Below are 27,852 nucleotides of genomic sequence, written 5' to 3'. Positions count from 1 at the left end.
ATCAAAAACATTCTGAAATAGAGTTGGAGAATTGTTAACAGCAACATTCCCCCAACTCTACAACAAAAACAAATGAATTTCACAGAATTCATTTGTTGCCTCACCACCTAGAGATGCTTATGGAAAAAGACTATAACCATGTGATCCAAGATAACTACACCCATCAAAGTATACATTTAGGTAACATTAACTGTGTATTTTGAAGGTAGTTGGTCAATTTTGTAATCACCTAATTTTTAATTTGCATATAATCAATTATGAAAATGCATAATCAGTTATTTTGATTATTGGTAATAATTGATTATTTCTATTATGATTCTTGATTATGCCCATCACTAAGCAATAGCTGTTCCAGAGCACTTTGTTTTTCAAGAATAAATAAATACTCATTGCAGAATGGCCTGAGCTCTCAGCACTGATAGCTAGCTGGCTTTAGCTATCATCACTGGAAGAATGATCCAAAAACTTGTGAGACCAGTAATGGAAAACAAAGAAGTAAGATAAAAAAATCTTTTCACTATTTACCAAATTTTCCAGATGCATAAGACACTTTTTTCCTGGGAAACATTACTTAAAATTCACCTGTATCTTTATAAGTTGTCATTTTTTAAATAGAATATGTTATTGCTGCCTTGTTATAGTAGTATGTCTCACTACAATTCATCCTTTATTGTCAAGAAAAAAAAATCAATAAAACCCTACTTCTTTAAGTCTTTCAAGAAGTAAGGAATAAGCAATGGTTTTGACAGTACCAAAGATGACAGACTTTTTGAATAAAGCAGAAAGTTCAGATAGCAACATTGGTAATGATGAGTGACTATACAGAGTTTTAAGATTCTACAATGAGTAAGTTCGTACTACATGGATATTTTGTTTAGTAAACACTTGTGCAATTGTATTTGAATAACATACAATAAAATATATTGCATATTAAAATATTTTAAAATTATTTTTTGCATATAAAAAATTCGATTTGTCTATTTGTATTGCACATAAAATTTTAAAAAATAAAAATTTGCCTTCTAAAATGTGAGTACATCTTATGATCCACTGCAGCTTATAGTCCAAAAAATATGGTGTTTATATTAGAAACAGTCGAAAAGTAATCATTACATCAGAATTCATCTATTAGACCAAATGCAAAAAAAATTTATGAAATATGCTATTTTCAGCAATATTGTCATCTAAATTTGTTATGCAAAAATTACTGCACACCAGTTAAGTATGGACCACTTAAAAAGTGGTTTATTTAAGTTTATTTCACAGCATAGCATTTTTAGATTATTGGGAAGCAACTTTTAGAGATCATGGTTTATGATGCTTTTCATTTTTATTTTTGTACAATATTCTAGTATATTAAAATCTGATGCATTCAGTTTTTCATGTTCTATTGGTTGTGTATTTGTATAAACAATATAGACAGTCACTTTGGATGATTTTTAAATTACTGTCATTGTGAATAGGACTTTTAATTTTGAAGTAATTATATAATAATATTACTGACCACAGACAGAAAACCCAAGAAAAAATTCAAGTTTGTAGTCTTGTTATAAATCTTCAGAAATAGAAAACTTTTCTCTGCTTAAGTTGCATGCTGTATGTAAGTTTTTTTTTTAATATATTGTTATAGTCTTTCTTTAATGTGGTTTCATCAGAAAAATATTTGATAGAGAAATATGAATTTAAGTCAGATTTTATAATTCTAAACTTATTGACATATCAAAAATTTTTGACCACCTTTTTTCCTTAGTTTACTCACTCACACTCACTTAGTTTACAAGTTGCTGATGTTAGTTGCTGATGCTATCGAGGCAGTGTTAGGTGGGTCGGAAAACTGCTAGATTGGGGGGATACAAGGACTAGTAGATCTTGCACTGCTTCTATTGGAATGAGCTGCAGCCTGGAAAATAAGATGCAGGATATTTCAGAGACTGCTGGGAATCATTGGGTTACAAATAAACACATAGGTTGGGTTAGGGTAGCTAAGAAAAAGAACAGGTGCATGTATACTTGCATGTACACCAATGCTAGGAGTTTAGTAAAAAATTTGATGAATTTGAGGTATTGCTCAAAATATCAAAGGCAGATATTGTGGGGATTTCAGAGACGTGTGTCACACAGATAGAAGAAATGCAGAACTGGAATTTGGGGAGTACAATGTCTACAGAAAGGATAGACAGGATAGGAAGGGAGGAGGGGTTATGCTATTAGTTAAGAAATACATAAAATCCAAGGAAGTGAAGCCAGTTGACATTGCTGGACAGTGCAGTGTCGAGTCAGTTTGGTGTGACATAAGCATTGGGAGATCAAAATTGAGTGTAGGAGTGTGCTATAGGCCTAATGACTCTGATGAGTATAATAAGAAACTGTACAGGGAAATAGAGTGGGCCAGTAAATCAGAGAGTCTTATAATGGGGGATTTTAATTTAATTTCCCAGATATTGACTGGAATTTGGGGGCTGGTCACTCACACACTAGCAAGGCTTTTGGGGATTTATTGGATGATTGTTTTCTACATCAGCATGTTCGGGAGGCAACTACAGGGAGTAATACTCTTGATTTGATTATCAGTAGTGATTCTTCATGCATTAAGAATCTGCAGGTAAATGAACTACTAGGTGGCAGTGATCACAGTGTGCTGAAGTGGGATTTACTTAAAGAGGTAACTACCATTAGGGGTAAGGGAAGGGTTATTGCTTTCGTAAAGGCGACTACGATGGGCTGAGACAGTATTTAAATTCTATACAGTGGGACCAACTGTTGATGTTACCAACAGCAAATTCAAAATGGGAAGCATTCAAAGAACTTATCTTGGAAGCTACTAGGCTTTACATACCAACTAAGAAATATTGTTCAAGGTTTAGGCCTAAGTGGATGTTAGATGAACTAATGAGACATATGGCAGAGAAGAAAAATGCATGGGATACATACAAATTAACACGTGACACAGAAACCTCTGATAGATACAAGTTGATCTGTAACCAAGTTACAAAGGACGTTAGGCAGGCGAAGGCAGATTACAAGAAATCTTTGGCAAGGGATGCAAAGAAAAACAGCAAAGAGTTCTTTACTTATGTAAACTCTAGAAGGAAGGGGATGAATCAGATTGGTCCACTTGATATCGATGGGTCAACTGTTGATGATCCTGCTCAGGTAGCTAACAAACTGAATGAATATTTTGCATCGACATTCACACATGAGGAGGTATTCAGCGAGGGGAATGCCAGAGGTGTATTCAACTCTGGCAGTAAGCTAGAGAATCTTGTAATAACTGAGAGTAAAGTGGAGGAGAAATTGTTGAAGATAAATACATGAAAGCCACCTGGGGTGGATGGGATCTATCCAGTTATATTAAAGGAGGCAGCAAAGGAAGTAAGCAAACCCTTAGTCACGATTATGAGAGCTTCCTTGGACTCAGGGGAAGTACCCATGGACTGGAGATGTGCAAATGTGACCCCAATTCACAAAGGAGGATCAAAGGGTGACACAAGTAAATATAAACCTGTTAGTTTAACTTCTGTTCCTGGAAAATTAATGGAGGCACTGGTTAAAGAAGCACTGCAGGATCATCTAGACAAGACTTCAGTTATAGCTCAGACACAGCATAGTTTTGTTAAGGGAAGGTCTTGCCTGACCAATTTGATTGGATACTATGATGCAGTCACAAAAGAACTGTATGCAGGGAATAGCTTTGATATTATATACTTGGATCTTAGAAAGGCTTTTTATACTGTTGCACATGGAAGACTGCTGCACAAATTGGAGCAGTGTGGCATTGGAGGCAAATTTCTGCTATGAATAAAGGAGTGGTTGAGGGGGAGAAGACAGAGAGGTGGTAATCAATGGACACTGCTCATCGTGGACTAATGTTATTAGTAGAGTGCCTCAGGGTTCAGTGTTGGGTCCATTGTTGTTTTCTGTATTTATAAATGATATTGATGATGGTATATCAAGCTTAATGTCCAAGTTTGCAGACGATACAAAGGTTGGCAGGGTTGTCAAGGACACTACTGACACTATGCTACTGCAACAGGATCTGGAAAGGTTGAGCAGATGGGATGAGAGGTGGCAAATGAAGTTTAACATTGACAAATGTAAAGTACTACATATGGGAAACAGCAACCCCAGAGCAACGTATCAACTCTGTGGTACTACACTGACAGTGGTAGAGAATGAAAGGGACCTGGGGGTGGTTGTGCAGGCAGATATGAAGTTTTCTCAGCAGTGCAGATGGGCTACAAGAGTAGCTCATGGAGTATTGTCAATAATATACAGGAATTTTTCCAGCAGGGATAAGGAGGTGATTATTCCCTTGTATAAGGCAATGGTCAGGCCACACCTAGAGTACTGTATACAGGTCTGGAGGCTTCATTTCAAGAAGGATGTAGAGCTGCTGGAACGAGTATAGAGAAGGGCAACAAGATTAGTGAATGGAACAAAGGGGTGCTCTTACGAAGAAAGGCTTAAGTTTTGCAAATTACAGTATCTGGGGACTAGGCACCAGCGAGGTGATCTGATAGAGGTGTATAAAGCCTTGAATGGTTTGAGCATGCTCAGTGCTGATGGGATTCTTCCTCTTGCTCAGAATAATCACCTGAGAGAGCATAAATTCAAATTGAGAAAAGACAGATGTAGGATAGACGTGAGGAAATTTGCTTTTAGCCAGCGGGTGGTTGGTTGGTGGAATAGACTTCCATCCCTTGTCGTGGAAGTTGATAGCCTAAATAAGTTTAAGGCTCAGCTGGACAGGTATTTCAAACTAACAGAGGGGTGAAGTGGAAGTGGTTATTTTTTATTTATTTATTTAATTTTTTTTTTTTTTTTTTGGCTGATGCTGCATAAGCTTGCTTTCTTGCATCAAATGCCTCTACTAATGCTAAGTTTTTTGTTTTGTAACTATTGTCATTACGAATATGATAATTTTTCCATATGTTGTTTTATAATAGCGATAAAAAAAATATTAATGAGAAATGTTCATAAATGCCTTTTTGCTATAAACATTTAAATTTTGGTGCCGAACTCCCTCTCCTTTTTTTTTTTTTTTTTTAATAGGCGTCTGGGGTTGGAAATATTCATGTTCACAATAACTGCATGATCCTACACCAACCGTTATAAACTTTTATTAAATAAAATAAATTAGATGTTGTTGTTGTTGTTTGGTTTTTAGGAGCATTAGCAACTAAGGCTATATTGCTCCAGGGATATGCGGTGGTCATTCCCTGACCTTTCTGCATCGTCTGTATTTGGTGGTCACGGGCTCGAACCCTGGTCTAAGGTCTAATCAAGAAGCATGTGCTACACACTGCTGCTCCTTCTCACCTGGCTACAGAGGCACCAAATAAATTAGAGTTGTGTATATATAATAAAAAATGAAATAAAATAAATAAAATTATTAGTACAATTACACCGGATAAAACTGATAAAATACCTGTCTACAAAAAAAATATAAAATACAATAAAATAAAACAGTGTAGATAAAACACCGGATAAAAGCAATAAAACACCGATAAAAGCAATAAAATACCGAAGCTTTCAGAGGCATCCACCTCCTTTTTCAACAGTGAAGCTTATTGTACAGTACATCCTTAAATATCAGCAGGCTTGTGGTTCACAGCATGTGTTTCTGCAGGAGCATGGGCAGTATTCTTCCCATGCACACTGGAACTGGAAATGGCTCGGGAGTGTGCCAGGTGGAACCATTCATCCCATCCAAGAACCACATCTTCAAAGAAGGGATGAATGCGTATTCCCCTGTCTCTATTAATAGTATTACTCTCAGAGAAGCAAATTCGCAAGCTCTTGAGCCACTTGCAGTCCCAAAATCTCTGTGCCTGGTTGAAATAACCGCTTCATTAGGAGAGATTTGATGCATGATAAAGACATATCAGCACGATAAAGACCACGGATTATGGGAGGTTTGCTGTGGTGGAGCATTTTTGGAAGGAGAACCATTAAATCTCTCCTGACAAAACTGTTATCGTCAACTGGGCACATAGATTTTGGAACCGCAAGCGGCTCAAGACCTTGTGAATTTGCTATTAATAGAGACAGGGGAATCCGCATTCATCCCCTCTTTGAAGCTGTGGTTCTTGGATGGGATGAATAGTTCCACTTGGCATGTTCCCGAGCCATTTCTGGTTCCAGTTTGTTGTTTGTTATTTGGTTTTTAGGAGCATTAGCAACTAAGGCCATATTGCTCGGGGATATGCGGTGGTCATTCCCTGACCTTTCCGCATCCTCCGTATTTGGTGGTGATGGGTTTGAACCCCGGTCTAATCATGAAGCGTGTGCTACACACTGCTGTTCCTTCCCACCTGGCTACGGAGGCGCCCCGGTTCCAGTGTGCATGGGGAGAAAACTGCCCATCTCCTATAGAAACGTGTGCTGTGAATCGTAAGCCTGCTGATATTTGAGGAGGTACTGTATGATAAGCTTCACAATTGAAACAGGAGGTGGACGCCTCTGAAAGTTTCAGTATTTTATTGCTTTTATCCGGTGTTTTATCTGCATTATTTTATTTTATTGTATTTTATATTTTTATTGTACAGACAGGTATTTTATCAGTTTTATCCGGTGTAATTGTACTATTTATTTTATTAATTTTATTTCATTTTTATTATTATTATCTTAATACAACACAATTCTAATTTATTTTATTTAATAAAAGTTTATAACGGTTGGTGTAGGATCATGCAGTTATTGTGAACATCCCTCTCCTTTCCTGAAGCCTAATAGCTTAACAGTTTTATGACCATTTAATGATGGATAAAATTATAAAATTAATATTAATTAAAAAAACCTCCAAGACACTTCAGTATGTTAACTTTGTATACAGGGTGTCTCAAAAATATTGGTACAAACGTTTTGTACTAATATTTGTACCAATGATTTGTACCAATACTAAAGGAATGTGAATCGCATAGGAACCCATAACCAGAAACGTTACGGGAAAGTAGTAGCAGAGGCACAAGAAGCAGAAATGACACAAGACAGTAATTAGTGGCAAACATTTATTTGACATATTATTAACAATGGAGTACGAGATGGATGCATTTCATGATGTTACAACAGATGCTCGAAGGTTCCACCATGAGATGCGATGCATGCGTGACACCGACGCAGCATGGATTGGCGGACACGGTCGAACACACATGGAGTTTCTTTGACAGTAGCAGCAGCATAGATGAGTCCCACCACGAGATCCATTTCCATCTCCACAGGCGATTCATACACGATAGATTTGAGGGCCCCCCCCCCACAGAAAGAAATTAAGGCTCGATAAATCAGGTGAGCATGGGGGGCCAGGCAGCTGGTCCACACTGGCCAATCCATCGATGCCCAAAACACCTCTTCAAATGGTCACAAACACACCTTCCATAATGGGCAGGTGCTCCGTCATGTTGAAACCAAATGTGGCGTCTCACATTTGCTGGAACATCGTCAAGTAACCCTGGTAGAACTTGTTCAAGAAAGATCCGATATTTAGCCGAGTTCGTGTGGGATGGCAATAGGTATGGGCCGAATAAGCAGTCACCGACCATACCTGCCCACACATTTATTGCAAAGCGATGTTGTGCCGCATGGGGGTGCACACCGTGTGGGGTGTCGTGAGCCCACACATGAGCATTGTGTTGATTGAATAAGCCTTCCCGAGTGAAATAAGCCTCATCCGTGAACAAAACATAGGCTGGAAAATTCAATCTTGAACACTTTCTTGGAGAAACCACTGCAGGATGATCTTGGGGAGCAGTAACTGAACACTTTAGAGATTAAAGGGGTGTAAAGGAATCGTCGTGCCAGACACACTGTACACTGCAACGAGTCACTCCTAAGGCAGAGGCAACAGCATGTGTGCTGGTAGTAGGATTATTCTGGACGGCATTCAACACACTTTCTTCCATGGCGGGAGTTCGCATCGAACGTGGTCTGCCCGCACCACTCCTGTTACCTCTAAATGACCCATAATCGGACAAGTTTTGATGCACACGCACAAACAAACGGTGGTCCGGAACCTCTCTGTCTGGGAAGCATTCTCCATAAATTCGTTGAGCGGCTCATCCATTGCTCTCTGCTAATCCATACACTAGGTGCATGTCTACCAACTCACAGTTTGTATATCGATGCATGCTCTTCGTGCGGCGACTACTGCTCGAATTAGTAAACCAGAATATAAATTTTCCCTCTCACGAACTGATGAAAAGCGCCGTCTACCGACTTACGGTGACGTTTCCGGTTATGGGTTCCTATGCGATTCACATTCCTTTAGGTGTTACCTACGTTTAGATGTAACGTCCCTTAAACGTTTGTACCAATATTTTTGAGACACTCTGTAGTTTTCAGATCAATGGGTACTTTGATTTTGAAAGTTGTATAAGACTTCAGGGGATTTATTTGTAATCTGAATATCCTTATGAAGTTCTTAAATTCCTCCTTAATACTCTTTGGTGTGTCATATTTTTATCCAGATCAACTAAAATTGAGAGGGCTAAACCATCAGCAGAATAATGCATTACCATCTGATTTTGTAATAATGGAGCAAGGTCCACTGAAAATAGTAATATCAGTTTCAGTGGCTTTTGTAAAATTGTAAACATAGTAACTGAAATTTACAAGTAGTGATTTTTGTTATAATTATTATTATAGATAATTTGTTTAAATTTAAAACTAAACTATATTCATATTTCTGCACATCTGTCATTTGTGCAAAGGCACAAGAAAACACAAGGGCATGCACTAAATTACTTGGTTGCAAATATCCTTCAACCCCAACAAGAAAATGCCACTGAGCAGAGGTCTCCACATGCATTGTTGGCTGACTGGAAATCTGCAACCTCGACCATGAGCTGCCACATCAACCACTTTGTTTAGGTGTTCTTTGGAATAATTAATAAAAAATTGTCTTATATGCAGAATAAATGTACCTTGATGTTGACAGTGCTTGGAAAGCAATTTCAAAAAATTATCTGCCTGTTTGGATGAAAAGCCATTGGCAGATCCAAGATGACATCTAGCTGTGCAAAAGCCTCTTGAACCAGCATTGAAATTTTTAGCAAGGTAGTTGTTGTGGCTATACCAGTGAATTCACAGTGATGAATTTTGTCAGGAAGAGGAAAACATGCTTAATTAAGGCTTACTGTGATTAATGAGTACACTGTGATTAATATTGGTCTCAGCTCACTTACACATAATCCTCTTCCTGGCATAAACAACACAATCTAAGATTTTTTTTTTTTTAATGGATATAACTATTTATTTTAGGGCTAATTATATTATGTAGGATATTTTAAATGGTGATAATCATGCTAGAGCTTTTTTTCCCCCGTTTATTAAATAATATTATTGTGGATAACAAATTTTGTCTGATCTTTATCAATCATTTGACATGCAGCCGCCTTCATCTTCGGACCTCTCTAGTAAATCAAGCCCTCCACTGAGGTAAACTTTTTTATTTTCATGTACTGTTGCATTCTTAATTTTAAAAATATTTCAATGTCAAGCCTTATAACCCTATAGAAATAATCTTTATTTCCATACAGAAAAAGACAAAAATTACAATTGGACTACAGTAGACAAGTTAACAAGTGGGGCCGAAAATAAAGTAGCCCAAAATAGTTTTATTTAGCTTGATGGTGTATATTGTTTTAAGTTTAATTAAGTATTGCCAGAATATAAATACTGAAATAAATTAACTTGCTCTTCTGAGGTTACCATTCATTAACGGGTTTGTTCAAAAGGAAATTTTTTATGTAATCCATTTCACGTTCTGTATTTTCTGATTATGCAATAACTGACATGCAAGAATAGGGATAAATTAAGAACAAAAACTATGAGAAGATTAGCATAAATTATATGGTCTTCTAGCTTCACACATATGTATTTGTAGGCCATTTCGCTTATGTGAGTAATTCCATAATAAGCATTTAGAAATCAAATCATATTATAAAAGTAATATTTTTTCACTTTTTAAAATACTGTTATGGAAGTTACTAAAGTCAGCATTCTCTTTATTTAGCTTAATCTTCAGAGGTCAGTTTAGCTGAAATTATGATAACAGCACTCTCTTAATCCTATTTCTTTTGCATCAAAGAATTAAATATTGCTGAAGAAAATAAAGAAAATTCTTTGGCTTTTGTTATCATTTTCAAATTAGCCATTTGAAATGAACTCTGCCACGGAAAAAGTATATGTATTGTGTCAGAATATCCATTTATTTTTGTAATAGAAGCCTGTATCTTCTTTCCAATAAAATCAACATATTCCAACAACTTCTGATTTTAGCCATTCATTATTATTATTTAGAACACATTAAAAAAAAATTATCATCACTGAAACCAAAACTTTGCAACTCTTGCACTGTTACTGTTTCAACTGCTATAATGAAAGTTACAGTTTACCAGTCTTCATTAAATCTTCAGGATCTCTCTCTCTCTCTCTCTCTCTCTCTCCCTCTCCCCCCCCCCAAAAGCCTTTGTGAATTGTAGGTACATTTGCACATCTCCAGCATCAGTTTCACTGATCCATTCATTCCAAATATTTATCTAGTTCTTCCTTGAATTTATGAATTTATTTAAGCTATCAACTTCCACAACAAAAGCAGATGGAAGTTTGTTCCAGCAATCAACTACCCACTGGCTAAAGGCGAACTTTTGCACATCTATTCTACAACTGTCTTTCCTGAAAAAGAATCCCATCAGGATTGAGCCTGCTCAATCCATTCAAGGCCTTATACACCTCAATCAGGTCGCCTCGCAGGTGCTTAGTCTCCAGAAGCTGCAATTTGCAGAACTTAAGCCCTTTTTATATATAAGAGCACCCCTTTGTTCCCTTAAACAGTATTGTTGCCCTTCTATATACTCATTCTAGCAAATCTTTATCCTTCCTAAAATAAGGCTTCCAGACCTGTATACAGTACTCAAGGTGTGGCCTGACCATTGCCTTATACAAGGAGATAACCACCTCCTTATTTATCCCTGCTAACACAGTCTAACATTCCTGTATATCATTGACAAGACACCATGACCTACTCTGGCAGCCTGTCTGCATTGCTCAGAAAACTTCATATCTGACTGCACAATTACCCCCGCAGGTCTCTTTCATTCTCCACTACCCCGAGTGTAACACCATATAATTGGTACATTTCTCTGGGGTTACTGCTACCCATATGCAGTACTTTGCATTTGTCAATGTTAAACTTCAGTTGCTACTTCTCAGCCCATCTTCTCAACTTTTCCAGATCCTGTTTCAGCAGCATACTGTCATTACTGTTATTAACAACCCTGCCAACCTTTGTATCATCTGCAGATTTTGATATTAAGCTTAATATAGCTTCATCAATATCAATGATAAATATTCAAAACAACAATGGTCCCAACACTGAACCCTAAGGGACACCGTTAATAACATAAGTCTATGTAGAGCAGTATCCATTGATTACCACTCTCTGTCTTCCCCCACAAAAAAACCATCCTTTTATCCATTGTAGCAACTTGCCCTTAATGCCATACTGATCCAATTTGTACAATATTCCTCCCTGTGCAACAGTATCAAAAGCTTTCCTGAAATCCAAGTATATAATATCAAAATAATTTTTTGCATCCAGTTCCTTTGTGACCACATCATAGTATCCAATCAAATTGGTCAAACAAGACTTCCCCTCGACAAACCCATGCTACGTCTGAATTATTTCTGCTGTCTTGTATAGATGATTCTGCAATGTTTCTTTAACCAGTGGCTCCATTATTTTTCCTGAAACAGAAGTCAAGCTAACAGGTCTGTAATTACCCGTGTCACATTTTATCCCCCTTTGTGCATTGAAGATACATTTGCACATTTCCAGTCTGTAGGGACTTCCCTTGTGTCCAAGGATTCTCTCATAATTATGGCTGTTGGTTTGCTTATTTCCTTTTCCACCTCCTTTAATATAACTGAATAGAACCCATCTACCCCAGATGCCTTTCTTAACTTCAACAATTTCTCCTCCACTTTACAACCAGTTATTACATAATCATTTAACTCCATGTTAGAGTTGGATAAACATCTGCCCCCTCCTCCTTGCATAACTCCTCATATGTGAATGTAGATGCAAATTAATCATATAGTTTGGTAGCTATCTGAGACTGATCATCTACAGTCAAACTATTGATGATAAGTGAACCAATTTGATTCATCCTTTTAGAGTTTATATAAGTAAAGAAGCCTTTGCTGTTTTTCTTTGCATTCTTTCCCAAAAGATTTTTTATAATCTGCCTTCGCTTGCCTAACCTCCTTTGTAACTTGATTACAGACTAACTTGTATCTATCAGACTTCTGTGTCACCTGACAATTTATGTGCAGCCCATGCATTTTTCTTCCCTGCCACAAGTCTCATTAAGCGCCTCCATAGCCAGGTGGGCAGGAGTAGCAGTGCGTGGCACATGCTTCTTGATCAGACCGGGGTTCGAGCCGGTGACCACCAAATACGGAGAATGCGGAAAGGTCAGGAAATGCCCACCGCATAGCCCCGGAGCAATAAGGCCTTAGTTGCTAATGCTCCTAAAAAAAAAAAAAAAAAAACCGAACAAGTCTCATTAGGGCCTAAACCTAAGCAGTATTTCTTAGTTGGAACAAAAATCCTAGTAGCTTCAAAAATTACTTCTTTGAATGCTTCCCATTTAGAATTTGATGATGGTTACATCATCAGTTGGTCCCACTGCATAGAACTTAAAAAATCTCTGAGACCACTGTAGTCGCCTTTACGAAAGCAAAAACCCTTCCCTTTACCCCTGATGGTAATTATATCTTTAAGTAAATCCCACATCAGTACACTGTGATCACTGCCACCTAGTGGTTCCTTTATCTGCAAATTCTTAATACACGAATAATCACTACTGATAATCAGGTTAAGAGTGTTAGTCCCTCTCTCTAACATGCTGCTGCAGAAAACAATCATCCAATAAATCCACAAAAGCCTTGCTAGTGTGCGAGTGACAAACCCAAAAGTTCCAGTCTATATCTGGAAAGTTAAAATCCCCCATTATAAGACACTCTGATTTACTGGCCCACTACTACGTAGCCAGGTGGGAAGGAGCAGCAGTGCGTAGCACACACTTCTTGATTAGACCGGGGGTCGAGCCAGCCTGTCACCACCAAATACAGAGGTTGCGGGAAGGTCAGGGAATGGCTACCGCATATTCCCGGAGCAATATGGCCTTAGTTGCTAATGCTCCTAAAAACCAAAACAAACAAACTGGCCCACTCTATTTCTCTGTATAATTGTTCATTGCACTCATCATATTCATTAGGCCTAGACAGGATAGAAAGGGAGGAGGGGTTATGCTATTAGTTAAGAAACACATAAAATCCAAGGAACTGAAGCCAGTCGACATCGCTGGACAGTGCAGTTTCGAGTCAGTTTGGTGTGACATAAGCATTGGGAGATCAAAATTGAGAGTAGGAGCGTGCTATAGGTCTAATGACTCTGATGAGTATAATAAGGAACTGTACAGGGAAATAGAGTGGGCCAGTAAATGAGAGAGTCTTATAATGGGGGATTTTAATTTCCCAGATATTGACTGGAATTTGTGGATTGGTCACTCACACACTAGCAAGGCTTTTGTGGATTTATCGGATGATTGTTTTCTACATCAGCATGTTCGGGAGGCAACTAGAGAGAGGGAGAGAGAGAGAGAGAGTAATACTCTTGATCTGATTATCAGTAGTGATTCTTCATGCGTTAAGAATCTGAAGATAAAGGAACCACTAGGCGGCAATGATCACAGTGTGCTGAAGTGGGATTTACTCAAAGAGGTAACTACATCGGGGGTAAAGGGAAGGGTTTTTACTTTGATAAAGGCGACTACGATGGTCTGAGACAGTATTTAAATTCTATACAATGGGACCAACTGATGATGTTACCAACAGCAAATTCAAAATGGGAAGCATTCAAAGAATTTATCTTGGAAGCTACTAGGCGTTACATACCAACTAAGAAATAGTGTTCAAGGTTTAGGTCTAAATGGATGTCAGATAAACTAACGAGACATATGGCAGAGAAGAAAAATTCATGGGATACATATAAATTAACATGTGACACAGAAGCCTATGATAGATATAAGCTGATCTGTAACCAAGTTACAAAGGAGGTTAGGCAGGCGTAGGCAGCCTACGAGAAATCTTTGGCAAAGGATGCAAAGAAAAACAGCAAAGAGTTCTTTACTTATGTAAACTCTAGAAGGAAGGAAGGGGATGAATCAGATTGGTCCACTTTATATCGATGGTTCAACTGTTGAGGCGCCTCCGTAGCCAGGTGGGAAGGAGTAGCACATGCTTCTTGATTAGACCGGGGTTCGAACCCGTCACCACCAAATACGGAGGAGGCAGAAAGGTCAAGGGAATGACCACCGCATATTCCCGGAGCAATATGGCCTTAGTTGCTAATGCTCCTAAAAACCAAAAAAACAACAAAACAATCAACTATTGATGATCCTGCTCAGGTAGCTAACAAACTAAATTAATATTTTGCATCGACATTCACACATGAGGAGTTATTTAGTGAGGGGAATGCTAGAAGTGTATTCAACTCTGGCAGTAAGCTAGATAATCTTGTAATAACTGAGAGTAAAGTGGAGGAGAAATTGTTAAACACAAGAAAGGCACCTGGGGTGGGTGGGATCTATCCAGTTATATTAAAGGAGGCAGCAAAGGAAGTAAGCAAACCCTTAGCCATAATTATGAGAGCTTCCTTGGACTCAGGGGAGAAGGTACCCATAGACTGGAGATGTGCAAATATGACCCCAATTCACAAAGAAGGATCAAAGGCTGACACAAGTAATTATAGACCTGTGAGTTTAACTTCTGTTCCAGGAAAATTAATGGAGGCACTGGTTAAAGAAACACTGCAAGATCATATAGACAAGACTTCAGTTATGGCTCGAACACAGCATGGTTTTGTTAAGGGAGTCTTGCCTGACCAATTATGAGACGAATTAGGAAAGTCTTGCCTGACCAAGTCACAAAAGAACTGGATGAAGGGAATAACTTTGATATTATATATTTGGATCTTAGAAAGGCTTTTGATACTGTTGCACATTGAGACTGCTGCACAAATTGGAGCAGTGTGGCATTGCAGGCAAATTGCTGCTATGAATAAAGGGATGCTTGAGTGGGAGAAGACAGATGGTGGTAATCAATGGACACTGCTCATCGTGGACTAATGTTATTAGTAGAGTCCCTCAGGGTTCAGTGTTGGGTCCATTATTGTTTTCTGTATTTATAAATATTAATGATGGTATATCAAGCTTAATGTCCAAGTTTGCAGACAATACAAAGGTTGGCAGGGTTGTTAAGGACACTACTGACGCTATGCTGCTGCAACAGGATCTAGAAAGGTTGAGCAGATGGGCTGAGAGGTGGCAAATGAAGTTTAACATTGACAAATGTAAAGTACTACATATGGGAAACAGCAACCCCAGAGCAACGTATCAATGTGGTACTATACTGACAGTGGTAGGGAATGAAAAGCACATGGGGGTAATTGTGCAGGCAGGTATGAAGTTCTCTGAGCAGTGCAGACGGGCTGCAAGAGTAGCTCATGGTGTCTTGTCAATGATATACAGGAATTTTCTAGCAGGGATAAGGAGGTGATTATTCCCTTGTATAAGGCAATGGTCAGGCCACACCTTGAGTACTGTATACAGGTCTGGAGGCCTCATTTCAAGAAGGATGTAGAGCTGCTGGAATGGGTACAGAGAAGGGCAACAAAATTGGTGAATGGAACAAAGGGTTGCTCTTAAGAAGAAAGGCTTAAGTTTTGCAAATTACAGTGTCTGGAGACTAGGCACTGGCGAGGTGATCTGATAGAGGTGTTTAAAGCCTTGAATGGTTTGAGCATGCTCAATGCCGATGGGATTCCTCCTCTTGCTCAGAATAATCACCTGAGAGGGCATAAATTCAGATTGAGGAAAGACAGATGTAGGGTAGATGTGCGGAAATTTGCCTTTAGCCAGCAGGTAGTTGATTGGTGGAACAGACTTCCATCCCTTGTTGTGGAAGTTGATAGCTTAAATAAATTTAAGGCTCAGCTGGACAGGTATTTTGAATGAACAGAGGGGTGAAATGGAAGTGGTTTTTTTTTTTTATTTTTTATCGGTTGATGCTGCATAAGCTCGCTTTCTTGCATCATTTGCTTCTACTAATGCTAATGCTAACAAACTCCTATCCTCAATTTTGCTTTCCCAGTGCTTATGTCACACCAGACTCAACATTGCACTGTCTATCTATGTCAGCTGGATACATTTCCTTCCTTAGATTTTGTGTTTCTTAACTAACGGCATTACCCCTCCTCCATTCCTATTCTGTCTATCCTTTCTGTACATGTTATACTCCCTAAATTCCAATTCTGGATCCCTTATATCTGAGTGACACCACGTCTCTGATATCCCAAAAATATCTGCCTTGGATATCTTAACTAGCACTTCAAATTCATCAGATTTATTTACTATACTCCTAGCATTGGTGTACATGCACCTGTTCTTACTCTGTGTTACTGTAACACAGCCCATGTATTTACTTGTTTCATGAATCCCAGCAGTTCCTGAAATATCCAGCAACTTGCTTTCTGGGCTGCTGCTCATTCCTATAGAAGCAGCGCAAGAATCATTTCCACCTCTGCCTGCAGCTACTGTTAATCTATTAGTCTGTGACTCCCCCCCCCAAGCTAGCAGTTTTCCGACCCACCTAACATTGCCTCATAGCATCAGCAAATATTCTTGCTCCTTTTCTATACCATCCCTGTAGAAGCAATTCTCTCCTGTTAACAAGCACAGACTGCGCTGAGAAAAATTTTACCCTATGACCCCTGCACAATCTCTCCAGGGCTGAATCGATTGACAAGACTCTCATCATATACTCCCTTCTATTGTGTCTGGGCAGGATTGCAGACACTTTGAAATTTAATCCTAACTTGCAACTTTTTTCAACATTGACCTGTACTTATTAAGTCAATCTGCAGATCTCCTACACTTAATGTCATTGGTGCCGACATGTACAACAATATCACCTTTTGTGCCCTTAAAAGATGATATCTGCTCTACAACATCATCATCTTTTGCCTCTTTCAGACATACCTTGATTTGGGCAGCTGAAAGCTTGACGGGCTTTCATTTTAATTCTGTTGTGTACATCCACCCTATTCTTCAAGCTCTCATAATTACCCATCAGAACACTGAGTTCACACCAAATTTCCTTACACTCTTTGCATCGAACACACACACACACACACACACACACACACACACACACACACACACACACACACACACACACACACACACACACACACACACACACAGACATCCCTGTTGGCTGTATCATGTCCTCTTCCAGATAGATCCACAAAAATTGCTCATGCAGTACATTTTGTAATGCTGTGATTCTTAGGAGAACCATCCCCCCTTTGATTCTCCCCGAGCCACATCACTCTCTCTCTCTCTACTTTGAGCCTGTTGCTTTGCTGCTCTAGTCTTCCAGCATAATTTCTGTTTAAATTCACTTTAATTTGAGAATACTACACTAAATTAATAGATACCTAAATTCAATAATACATATTTATGCTATCAAGTTTATGTTATTTGTATTATGCCATCAAGTTTATGTTATTTGTATTATGCTGTACCATTGCATTCGTTGAATTTTAAATTAGTTCATAGCCTGACTAGAAATAAAATTACTTAGCTAAACACAAAAAAAATGTGACAACCTGCATAATTAGAATCTTCAATGTGCTAATTTACTACAATTAAAACTCAACAATTCCAATATCTGATACTGTAACAAAGACATGAAAATGGCATGTAACATCCAATGTTATATCATTACAAGTATGGGAAAATCACTCTAATTTAGGAATTTTTGATTTATAAATTTTTCAGGAATATGTTCCTGAAAAGTATTTTGTAAATCAGGAGCTTACTGGATTAGTCATGTGCTTCAGATATCTGATGTTAGATTTACATAATTTTATAGCCTAAGTTTATGCCACCAGGTACAAATTTAGGTTATGCAATAGTCATAATAGTCATAATGGTGTGGTGCTTATGATTATTATTAGCATGATAAGCAAACTGATACAAAAGAATTATAAACTACAAAATGACTGTCACAAAACTTCATAACCAATATAAGGCCTCAAATCTTGGGTTATGTTATTTTGCTCAGTACTTCAAAATTCCATCTTCTCCACAAGGGAAACAATTCCACTTATGATTAAATAAGTTTCTATAAAAGCTGGTGACTTGCATTTTATGTCACTAACTTGCTGCAGAAACATAATCACAAGAGTCCTGACAAGGACTCTGTACCTGACGAAATTAAATTGATTTTCTCTTTTTCTTCAAGATTGTATCAGGGGTGTTCAGTATTTTCTTACCATTTACCAAATCACTTTCTCTTTTTGGTTCTGAATGGAATGAAAATATTACTTCAAGAAATGAGATGCCTTTAGCCACACTGAGCTTCACAAACTTTAGGAATAGTTGTCTTAGAAATTCCATTAATCGATTTCTTTAGCGAAACTTTGAATACAGCATCTGAATAAATAATTAATTTTGCTTTATATCTTCTTGATTTTTTTTATTGCAAAGAATGCCAAAGAACTACAACTTTTCTTTTCTTTTAAACACTCTTCTCATAGAAATAATTTACATCCTCAAAAATTTCAGCCAATATGACTTTTAAACTTGTTATAGCCTTTTTTGCAGCTAAGTGAATTAAATGATAAAGACAGCCCATTACTGCTACAGTGCCATTCTTGCAGCCTCAGGTAACTACAACTCAATACTTGTATGCAATGGAAGCAGCCATCACTCTCCTAGCATGGTGTCATCCCCCCCCAAGTATACCACCAGGTACAAATTTGTCTCCTTTGTAAGAAAAGCTTGAAAAATATGCAGCTTTGCATTTTTAATTAAAATTATAATTATACTTTTAAAGTATACCCACCACCTGAGATGGTCTCATGTAGCAACAACCAGAAGAGCTATATTAATGTGATTTTTTTTTTTTTTTTTTTTTGGAACTACGATTTCATCAGTATATTTCATTTCCTTTCAGTTTCAAAGTGAGAAAGTGATAGATATTTGGATGAGTTACTTAAGTTCTTGTGCCAGTACATTAGAAAAAAAATATATATATAGATTACTTTTCTGAAGCATTTTTAGTATTGACTACACATGGAATAGTGATAATTTTCATACAAAATTCCTTTTTATCTGTCCTAACTTCATGAAATAAACACTGTAGGACGTTGCATTTGTTAATTTTTAAGTGGTTCAAATATTTTATATGTGATGAATTTTTATATATAAATGTGATAAATTCATTTCTTAAAAAAATTTCCTTTATACTGTAATTCTATTCATTGCATTTTTATAATTGTTTATTTTTTTTATATAGCATACCTAATAAGAACTATACTCCTGCTGGTTATTCACAATGGCGACGAGTAGCAACTAAACTAGGAGTCAAGTAAGCCTTGAACTTTATACAGCTTGATTAACCATATTGATTTTTGCTATTAAAATAAAACTTTGACTGATAACCAGTAAGCATGACATAACAAACAACTCAACCTAGTCCAATATCAAACATTGCAATCTTATCCATGTAGTTTTTTTACAGCAATCAGTATCCATGTATTGCACAATGAACTTTATGTAAAGAGGATTGAGAGAGAGGAAGTACTGGTATTTTTTTTTTTAAAGCAAGTAACTTCTATAGTTTCCATTTATTTTTATTATTTTTTTTTTTCCTTCTCAAAGTTCAAACAAAATAGCTACTTTTGGTTTTGTTTTCAGAAAGAATCAGTATTTGTGTAGTCGGGACCAATATTTAAGTGTGTCCTGTCCCTCTAGCAGAAGGAGTTTGTGTAGAATCATTTGTCTCCTTTGTAAGAAAAGCTTGAAAAATATGCAGCAATGCATTTTTGTTAAAATTATAATTATGCTTTTAAAAACAAAATATGTATTAAAAATATTCTAAGTTATGAAAATTCTCTCAGAAAATTAAATTATGCATTTTCTGAAAATGCATAATTTTTCAGTCAGGGAAACAGGAAATATATTGTGCAAGAAGGATAGGTGAAACAGGACCAGGGTATGTCTGCCAGGAGCAAAGGTTGATGCCAATGTAGAGCGGATATCATCTTTTAAGAGCACAAAAGGTGATATTGTTGTGCACTAATGATATTAAGAGTAGGAGACCAGTGGAATTACTTAACAAGTGCAATTCTGCCCAGACACGATAGGAGGGAGTATATGATGTGAGCCCTGTTGCTCAATTCGGCCCTGGAAAGATTGTGCAAGGCTCAAGGGGTAGAATTTTTTTCAGCCTGGTCTGTACTTCTTAACGGGAGAGACTGCTTCTACAGGGATGGGATACACTTAAATAGAAAGGGTGTAAGAATGTTTGCTGATGCTATTGAGGTAGTGTTAGGTGGGTTGGAAAACTGCTAGATTGAGGGGATACAAGGACTAATAGATTAACAGTAGCCACCGGCAGAGGTGAAAGTGATCTTGCACTGCTTCTATTGGAATGAGCAGCAGCTTGGAAAATACGATGCAGGATATTTCGGAGACCGCTGGGAGTCATTGGGGTACAAGTAAACACATGGGTTGTGTTAGGGTAGCCAAGAAAAAGAACAGGTGCATGAATACTTGAGTGTACACCAATGCTAGGAGTTTGGTAAATAAATTTGATGAATTTGAGGTATTGCTCAAAGCATCAAAGGCGGATATTGTTGGGATATCAGAGACGTGGTTTCACACAGATATAAGTAATGCAGAACTGGAATTTGGGGAGTACAATGTCTACAGAAAGGATAGACAGGACAGGAAGGGAGGAGGGGTTATGCTATTAGTTAAGAAACACATAAAATCCAAGGAAGTGAAACCAGTCGACATCGCTGGACAGTGCAGTGTTGAGTTAGTTTGGTGTGACATAAGCATTGGGAGATCAAAATTGAGAGTAGAAGTGTACTATAGGCCTAATGACTCTGATGAGTATAATACGAAACTGTACAGGGAAATAGAGTGGGCAAGTAAATCAGAGAGTCTTATAATGGGGGATTTTAATTTCCCAGATATTGACTGGAATTTGGGGGTTGGTCACTCACCCACTAGCAAGGCTTTTGTGGATTTTTCGGATGATTGTTTTCTACATCAGCATATTCAGGAGGCAACTAGAGGGAGCAATACTCTTGATTTGATTATCAGCAGTGATTCTTCATGCATTAAGAATCTGCAGATACAGGAACCACTAGGAGGCAGTGATCACAGGGTGCTGAAGTGGGATTTACTCAAGGAGGTAACTACCATCAGGGGCAAAAGGAAGGGTTATTGCTTTCGTAAGGGTGACTACGATGGACTGAGACAATATTTAAATTCTATAAAGTGGGACTGTTGTTATTGTTATTTTGGTTTTTAGGAGCATTAGCAACTAAGGCCATATTGCTCTGGGATATGCGGTGGCCATTCCCTGACCTTTCCGCATCCTCCGTATTTGGTGGTGACGGGCTCGAACCCCTGTCTAATCAAGAAGCATGTGCTACACACTGCTGCTCCTTCCCAACTGGCTATGGAGACGCCTACAGTGGGACCAACTGATGATGTTACCAACAGCAAACTCAAAATGGGATGCATTCAAAGAACTTATCTTGGAAGCTACCAGGCTTTACATACCAACTAAGAAATATTGTTCAAGGTTTAGGCCTAAATGGATGTCAGATGAACTAACGAGACATATGGTAGAGAAGAAAAATGCATGGGATACATATAAATTAACATGTGACACAGAGGCCTATGATAGATATAAGTTGATCTGTAACCAAGTTACAAAGGAGGTTAGGCAGGCGAAGGCAGATTACGAGAAATCTTTGGCAAGGGATGCAAAGAAAAACAGCAAGGAGTTCTTTACTTATGTAAACTCTAGAAGGAAGGGGATGAATCAGATTGGTCCACTTTATATCGATGGTTCAACTGTTCATGATCCTGCTCAGGTAGCTAACAAACTAAATCAATATTTTGCATCTACATTCACACATGAGGAGTTATTCAGGAAGGAGAATGGCATAGATGAAGTAAATACTTGGAGTGAGCTAGATGATCTTGTAATAATTGAGAGTAAATTGGAGGAGAAATTGTTGAAGATAAATACAAGAAAGGCACCTGGGGTGGATGGGATCTATCCAGTTATATTAAAGGAGGCAGCAAAGGAAATAAGCAATCCGTTAGCCACAATTATGAGAGCTTCCTTGGACTCAGGGGAGGTACCCACAGACTGGAGATGTGCAAATCTAACCCCAATTCACAAAGGAGGATCAAAGGCTGACACAAGTAATTATAGACCTGTGAGCTTAACTTCTGTTCCAGGAAAATTAATGGAAGCATTGATTAAAGAAGCACTGCAGGATCATCTTGACAAGAATTCAGTTATAGCTCAGACACAGCATGGTTTTGTTAAGGGAAGGTCTTGCCTGACCAATTTGATTAGATACTATGATGTAGTCACAAAAGAATTGGATGCAGAGAATAACTTTGATATTATATATTTGGATCTTAGAAAGGCTTTTGATACTGTTGCACATGGAAGACTGCTGCACAAATTGGAGCAGTGTGGCATTGGTGGCAAATTGTTACTATGGATAAAGGGATGGTTGAGTGGCAGAAGACAGAGAGTGGTAATTAATGGACACTGCTCATCGTGGACTAATGTTATTAGTGGAGTCCCTCGGGGTTCAAAGTTGGGTCCATTGTTGTTTTCTGTATTTATAAATAATATTGATGATTGTATATCAATCTTAATGTCCAAGTTTGCAGATGATACAAAGGTTGGCAGGGTTGTTAAGGATGCTACTGACGCTATGCTGCTGCAACAGGATCTGGAAAAGTTGAGCAGATGGGCTGAGAGGTGGCAAATGAAGTTTAACATTGACAAATGTAAAATACTACATATTGGAAACAGCAACACCAGAGCAACGTATGAACTCTGTGGTACTACACTGACAGTGGTAGAGAATGAAAAGGACCTGGGGGTAATTGTGCAGGCAGACATGAAGTTCTCTGAGCAGTGCAGACGGGCTGCAAGAGTAGCTCATGGTGTGTTATCAATGATATACAGGAATTTTTCTAGCAGGGATAGGGAGGTGCTTATTCCCTTGTATAAGACAATGGTCAGGCCACACCTTGAGTACTGTATACAGGTCTGGAGGCCTCATTTCAAGAAGGAGGTATAGCTGCTGGAACGAGTACAGAGATGGGCAACAAGGTTAGTGAATGGAATGAAGGGTTGCTCTTACGAAGAAAGGCTTAAGTTTTGCAAATTAGTGTCTGGAGACTAGGCCCCGGCGAGGTGATCTGATAGAGGTGTACAAAGCCTTGAATGGTTTGAGCATGCTCAATGATGATGGGATACTGCCTCTTGCTCAGAATAATCACCTGAGAGGGCATAAATTATTCAAATTGAGGAAAAACAGATGTAGGATAGATGTGCGGAAATTTACCTTTAGCCAGCGGGTAGTTGGTTGGTGGAACAGACTTCTATCCCTTGTTGTGGAAGTTCATAGCCAAAATAAATTTAAGGCTCAGCGGGACAGGTATTTCGAACGAACGGAGGGGTGAAGTGGAAGGATTTTTTTTTGGCTGATGCTGCATAAGCTTGCTTTCTTGCATCATATGCCTCTACTAATGCTAAAGTACAGGTCAATGTTGAAAAAAAAGCCATGAATTAGGGTTAAATTTGAAAATGAGTGCAATTCTGCCCAGACATGATAGGAGGGAGTGTATGATGAGAGCCTTGTCAATCAATATGGCCCTAGAGAGATTGTGCAAGACTTAAGGGGTAGAATTTTTCTCAGCCTGGTCTGTGCTTGTTAACAGGGATGGGATACACTTATAGCTTGGGGGGGGGGGAATACACAGACTAATAGATTAATGGTAGCCACTGGCAGAGGTGAAAGTTATTCTTGCACTGCTTCTATTGGAATGAGCAGCAGGCTGGAAAACAAGGTGCGGGGGATTTCAGAGATTGCTGGGAGTCATCGCAAAACAAGTAAATACATGGGCTGTGTTAGGGTAGCTAAGAATAAGAACAGCTATATGTATAATTGCATATACACCAGTGCTAAGAGTTTGGTAAATAAATTTGATTAATTTGAGGTGTTGGTCAGAACATCATAGGCAGATATTGTTGGAATATCAGAGACTTGGTGTCACACAGATATAAGTAATGTAGAATTGGAATTTGGGGAGTACAATGTATAGAGGAAAGACAGACAGTGCAGTGTCGAATCAGTTTGGTGTGACATAAGCACTGGGAAAGCAAAATGGAGAGTAGAAGTGTGTTATAGGGCAAATGGCTCTGATGAGTATAATGAACAACTGAACAGAGAAATAGAGTGGGCCAGTAAATCAGATTGTCTTATAATGGGGGATTTTAATTTCCTAGATATCGATTGGAACTTGTGGATTGGTCACTCGCACACTAGTAAGGCTTTTGTGGATTTATTGGATGATTGTTTTCTACAGCAGCATGTTCAGGAAGCAACTAGAGGGAGTCTGATTATCAGTAGTGATTCTTCATGCATTAAGAATCTGCAGATAAAGGAACCACTAGGTGTCAGTGATCACAGTGTGCTGATATGGGATTTATTCAAAGAGATAACTTCCATCAGGGGTAAAGGGAAGGGTTTTTGCTTTTTTAAAGGTTACTACGGTCGTCTGAGACAGTTTATAAATTCTATACCATGGGACCAACTGATGATGGTACCAACAGCAAATTCAAAATGTGAAGCATTCAAAGAATTAATCTTGAATGCTACTAGTCTTTTCCTACCAATTAAGAAATATTATTTAAGATTTAGGCCTAAATGGATATCAGATGAACTAGTGAGACATGTGGCAGAGAAGAAAAATGCATGGGATACATACAAATTAACAGGTGACACAGAAGCCTATTGTAGATATGGTCTGTAATCAAGTCACAAAGGAGATTAGGCAGGCAAAAGCACATTACGAGAAGTCATTGGCAAAGGATGCAAAGAAAAACAGCAAAGAGTTCTTTACTTATAAACTCTGGAAGAAAAGGGATGAATAAGATTGGTCTACTTGATATCGATGGTTCAACCGTTGATGATCCTGCTCAAGTAGCTTACAAATTGAATGAGTATTTTGCTTGTACAACAGTAGTCCAGGTCTCTGTTTCTGTTATGATGTACATGTAAATGGTATACGTATACGTATACGTATACCAATGTATTGTTGCGGCTGCTATGATTTTTGCTGCCGACTCTTTTGAAGAAGTAGTTAAAGTCCTAGGGCCCACTACTTTTGTTTCTTACAAGTATTATGCCCTTATTAATTGCATTTTATTTTTATTTCAAGTAAATTGATTTTTTACTTACAGATTCTCCCTATTCTTCCATGGTTACTGCACCTTATAGCCCAACTCCCATACCATATACACAAATATACTGATTTTTACCTTTTTGTTGTGTGACCACCAAATACGGAGGATACGGAAAGATCAGGGAATGATAACCACATATCCCCCGAGCAATATGGCCTTAGTTGCTAATGCTCCTAAAAACCAAATAACAACAACTTTTTTGTTGTCTATTATTCATTATGGTTGCCTGTTCTTTCTGCGTAGTTCCCGGATCCATAACCTGTCTTATATACATTTTATAAATTTTGCATAAACTCTTATAGCTCATTCCTGTTTTATAAAACTTTCTTAATTTCATTGCCTCTTTATCTTTTTATATATATATATATATATATATGTTAAATGTTATTTAAAGTCAAAGTAACAGTTGATGGAAAAATAAAAAAGGAATAAACAAGGTATGAAAAATTCACAAAAATGTGCAAAGCAGCAGTAAAGAATGTAAGTATAAATAAATCTGAAAAAAGTTTGTATAGATGGAGGTGAGAATTATACAAAGTTCCATGGTCTAGAAGGGTAAGGATAGTAGAAAAAATAAGTAATGTAGATATGAAAAAGGCGAAAGAATGTTAATATCCTAAAAGTTGATGAATTAAGAAAATTATGGGCTGAATTTGCAAAGCCAATTTGGAGATGTTAAAGTAAAATTATTAATACAAATGAATGAACAAAATAAAAAGTGGTGGATCTGTCATCAGATATGGGTAGGTAAATTTAGTTATAGGTTGAATAGAGGGAAGGCAAAAATGCAAAGTCTAATGTCGGCAGAAGTAAATATTGTTAGGTAATTCATCAGGGTACTACACCCAACCATATATCAGGAACTGCATTTTTATCCTTGTCCATAACAGTAGAAGAAATGGGAAACAAAAGCAAAAAGAAAAAAAAAGAAAAAGGTTAGCACATTCTTTTACAGTATGGACAAGGTAGTCCCAACACAGTGTCAATGATTTGAAAATAATTAAGGTAAAAATCAGAATAAGGCTAAAAAATATATACATATAATTAAGTGTTTTCAGAGTGGGAAAGAGGTGTTTTAAAATATATATAGAATTTTGAATAAATTCGAGAAAATATGTTAATAAAATATTTTAGTGTCAGAATTTTGTGAAGATAAGAAGAATTAAGGTAATTTATGGTTGGAATTTAGAATAATAAGCACATGATATGGGGAGAGGTATTAAATCGAGAATGGGGTAGGGATAAAGGCATAATTAAATAAAGACGAAAATAGCAATAGAATGAGGATAGTTGGAATGTTCGTATCACCCTCGTATTACACTATTAGCATTAGCAAGGGCACATGATGCAAGAAAGCAAGCTTATATAGCATCAGCCAAAAAAACACACACCCCCTTCTCATTTCACCCATTCACTCACTCCAAATGTTTGTCTAGTTCTGCCTTGAATCTGTTTAAGCTATCAACTTCTACAATGACAGATGGAAGTTTGTTCCAGCAATCAACCACCCACTAGCTAAAGGCAAATTTCCACATGTCTATCCTACAACTGTCTTTCCTAAATTTGAATATAGGCCCTCAGAGAAAATTATTCTGAGCAAGAGGAAGAATCCCATCAGCATTGAGCATGCTCAAACCATTCAAGGCTTTATACACCTCAATCAGATCACCTCGCAGGTGCCTAGTCTCCAAACACTGTAATCTGCAAAACTTAAGCCTTTCTTCGTAAGAGCAACCCTTTGTTTGTTTGTTATTTGGTTTTTAGGAGCATTAGCAACTAAGGCCATATTGCTCCGGGGGGGGGGATATGCGTTGGTCATTCCCTGACCTTTCTGCATCCTCCATATTTGGTGGGCATGGGCTCCAACCCCGGTCTAATCAAGAAGCGTGTGCTACGCACTGCTGCTCCTTCCCACCTCGCTACGGATGCGCCAGCAACCCTTTGTTCCATTCACTAATCTTGTTGCCCTTCTCTGTACTCGTTCCAACAGCTCATCCTTCTTAAAATGAGACCTCCAGACCTGTATACAGTACTCAAGGTGTGGCTGACCATTGCCTTATACAAGAGGATAATCACCTCCTTATCCCTGCTAGAAAAATTCCTGTATATCATTGACAAGACACCATGAGCTACTCTTGCAGACTGTCTGCACTGCTTCAAGAAAACTTCATATCTGCCTGCACAATTACTCCTAGGTCCTTTTCACTCTCTACCACTGTCAGTGTAGTATCACACAGTTGATACATTAGTCTGGGGTTACTGCTTCCCATATGCAGTACTTTACATTTATCAATGTTAAACTCCAGTTGCCATCTCTCAGCCCATCTGCTCAACTTTTCTAGATCCTGTTGCAGCAGCATACTGTCATTAGTGTCATTAACAACCCTGCCGACCTTCATATCATTTGCAAACTTGAAC

General features: G+C 38.0%; 1 protein-coding gene across 1 annotated transcript in view; it reads left to right on the top strand.

Moving 5' to 3' along the window:
• The window catches only part of LOC150080609 (uncharacterized), a 186,668-nt gene that overhangs the window by 147,476 nt on the left and 11,340 nt on the right, over nucleotides 1–27,852 (top strand). Inside the window, exons 11-12 of the mRNA XM_090380753.1 lie at nucleotides 9,389–9,435; nucleotides 19,429–19,500. Coding sequence (XP_090236879.1) covers nucleotides 9,389–9,435; nucleotides 19,429–19,500 — 119 coding nt within the window. The remainder of the gene's footprint in view (nucleotides 1–9,388; nucleotides 9,436–19,428; nucleotides 19,501–27,852) is intronic.

The sequence above is a fragment of the Mastigoproctus giganteus genome, chromosome 9 (assembly GCF_048544385.1).
Source record: "Mastigoproctus giganteus isolate SK-2022 chromosome 9, ASM4854438v1, whole genome shotgun sequence".
Taxonomy (NCBI): domain Eukaryota; kingdom Metazoa; phylum Arthropoda; class Arachnida; order Uropygi; family Thelyphonidae; genus Mastigoproctus; species Mastigoproctus giganteus.
Note: the sequence above shows the minus strand (reverse complement) of the source record. Positions and strands in the feature narration are given on the sequence as shown.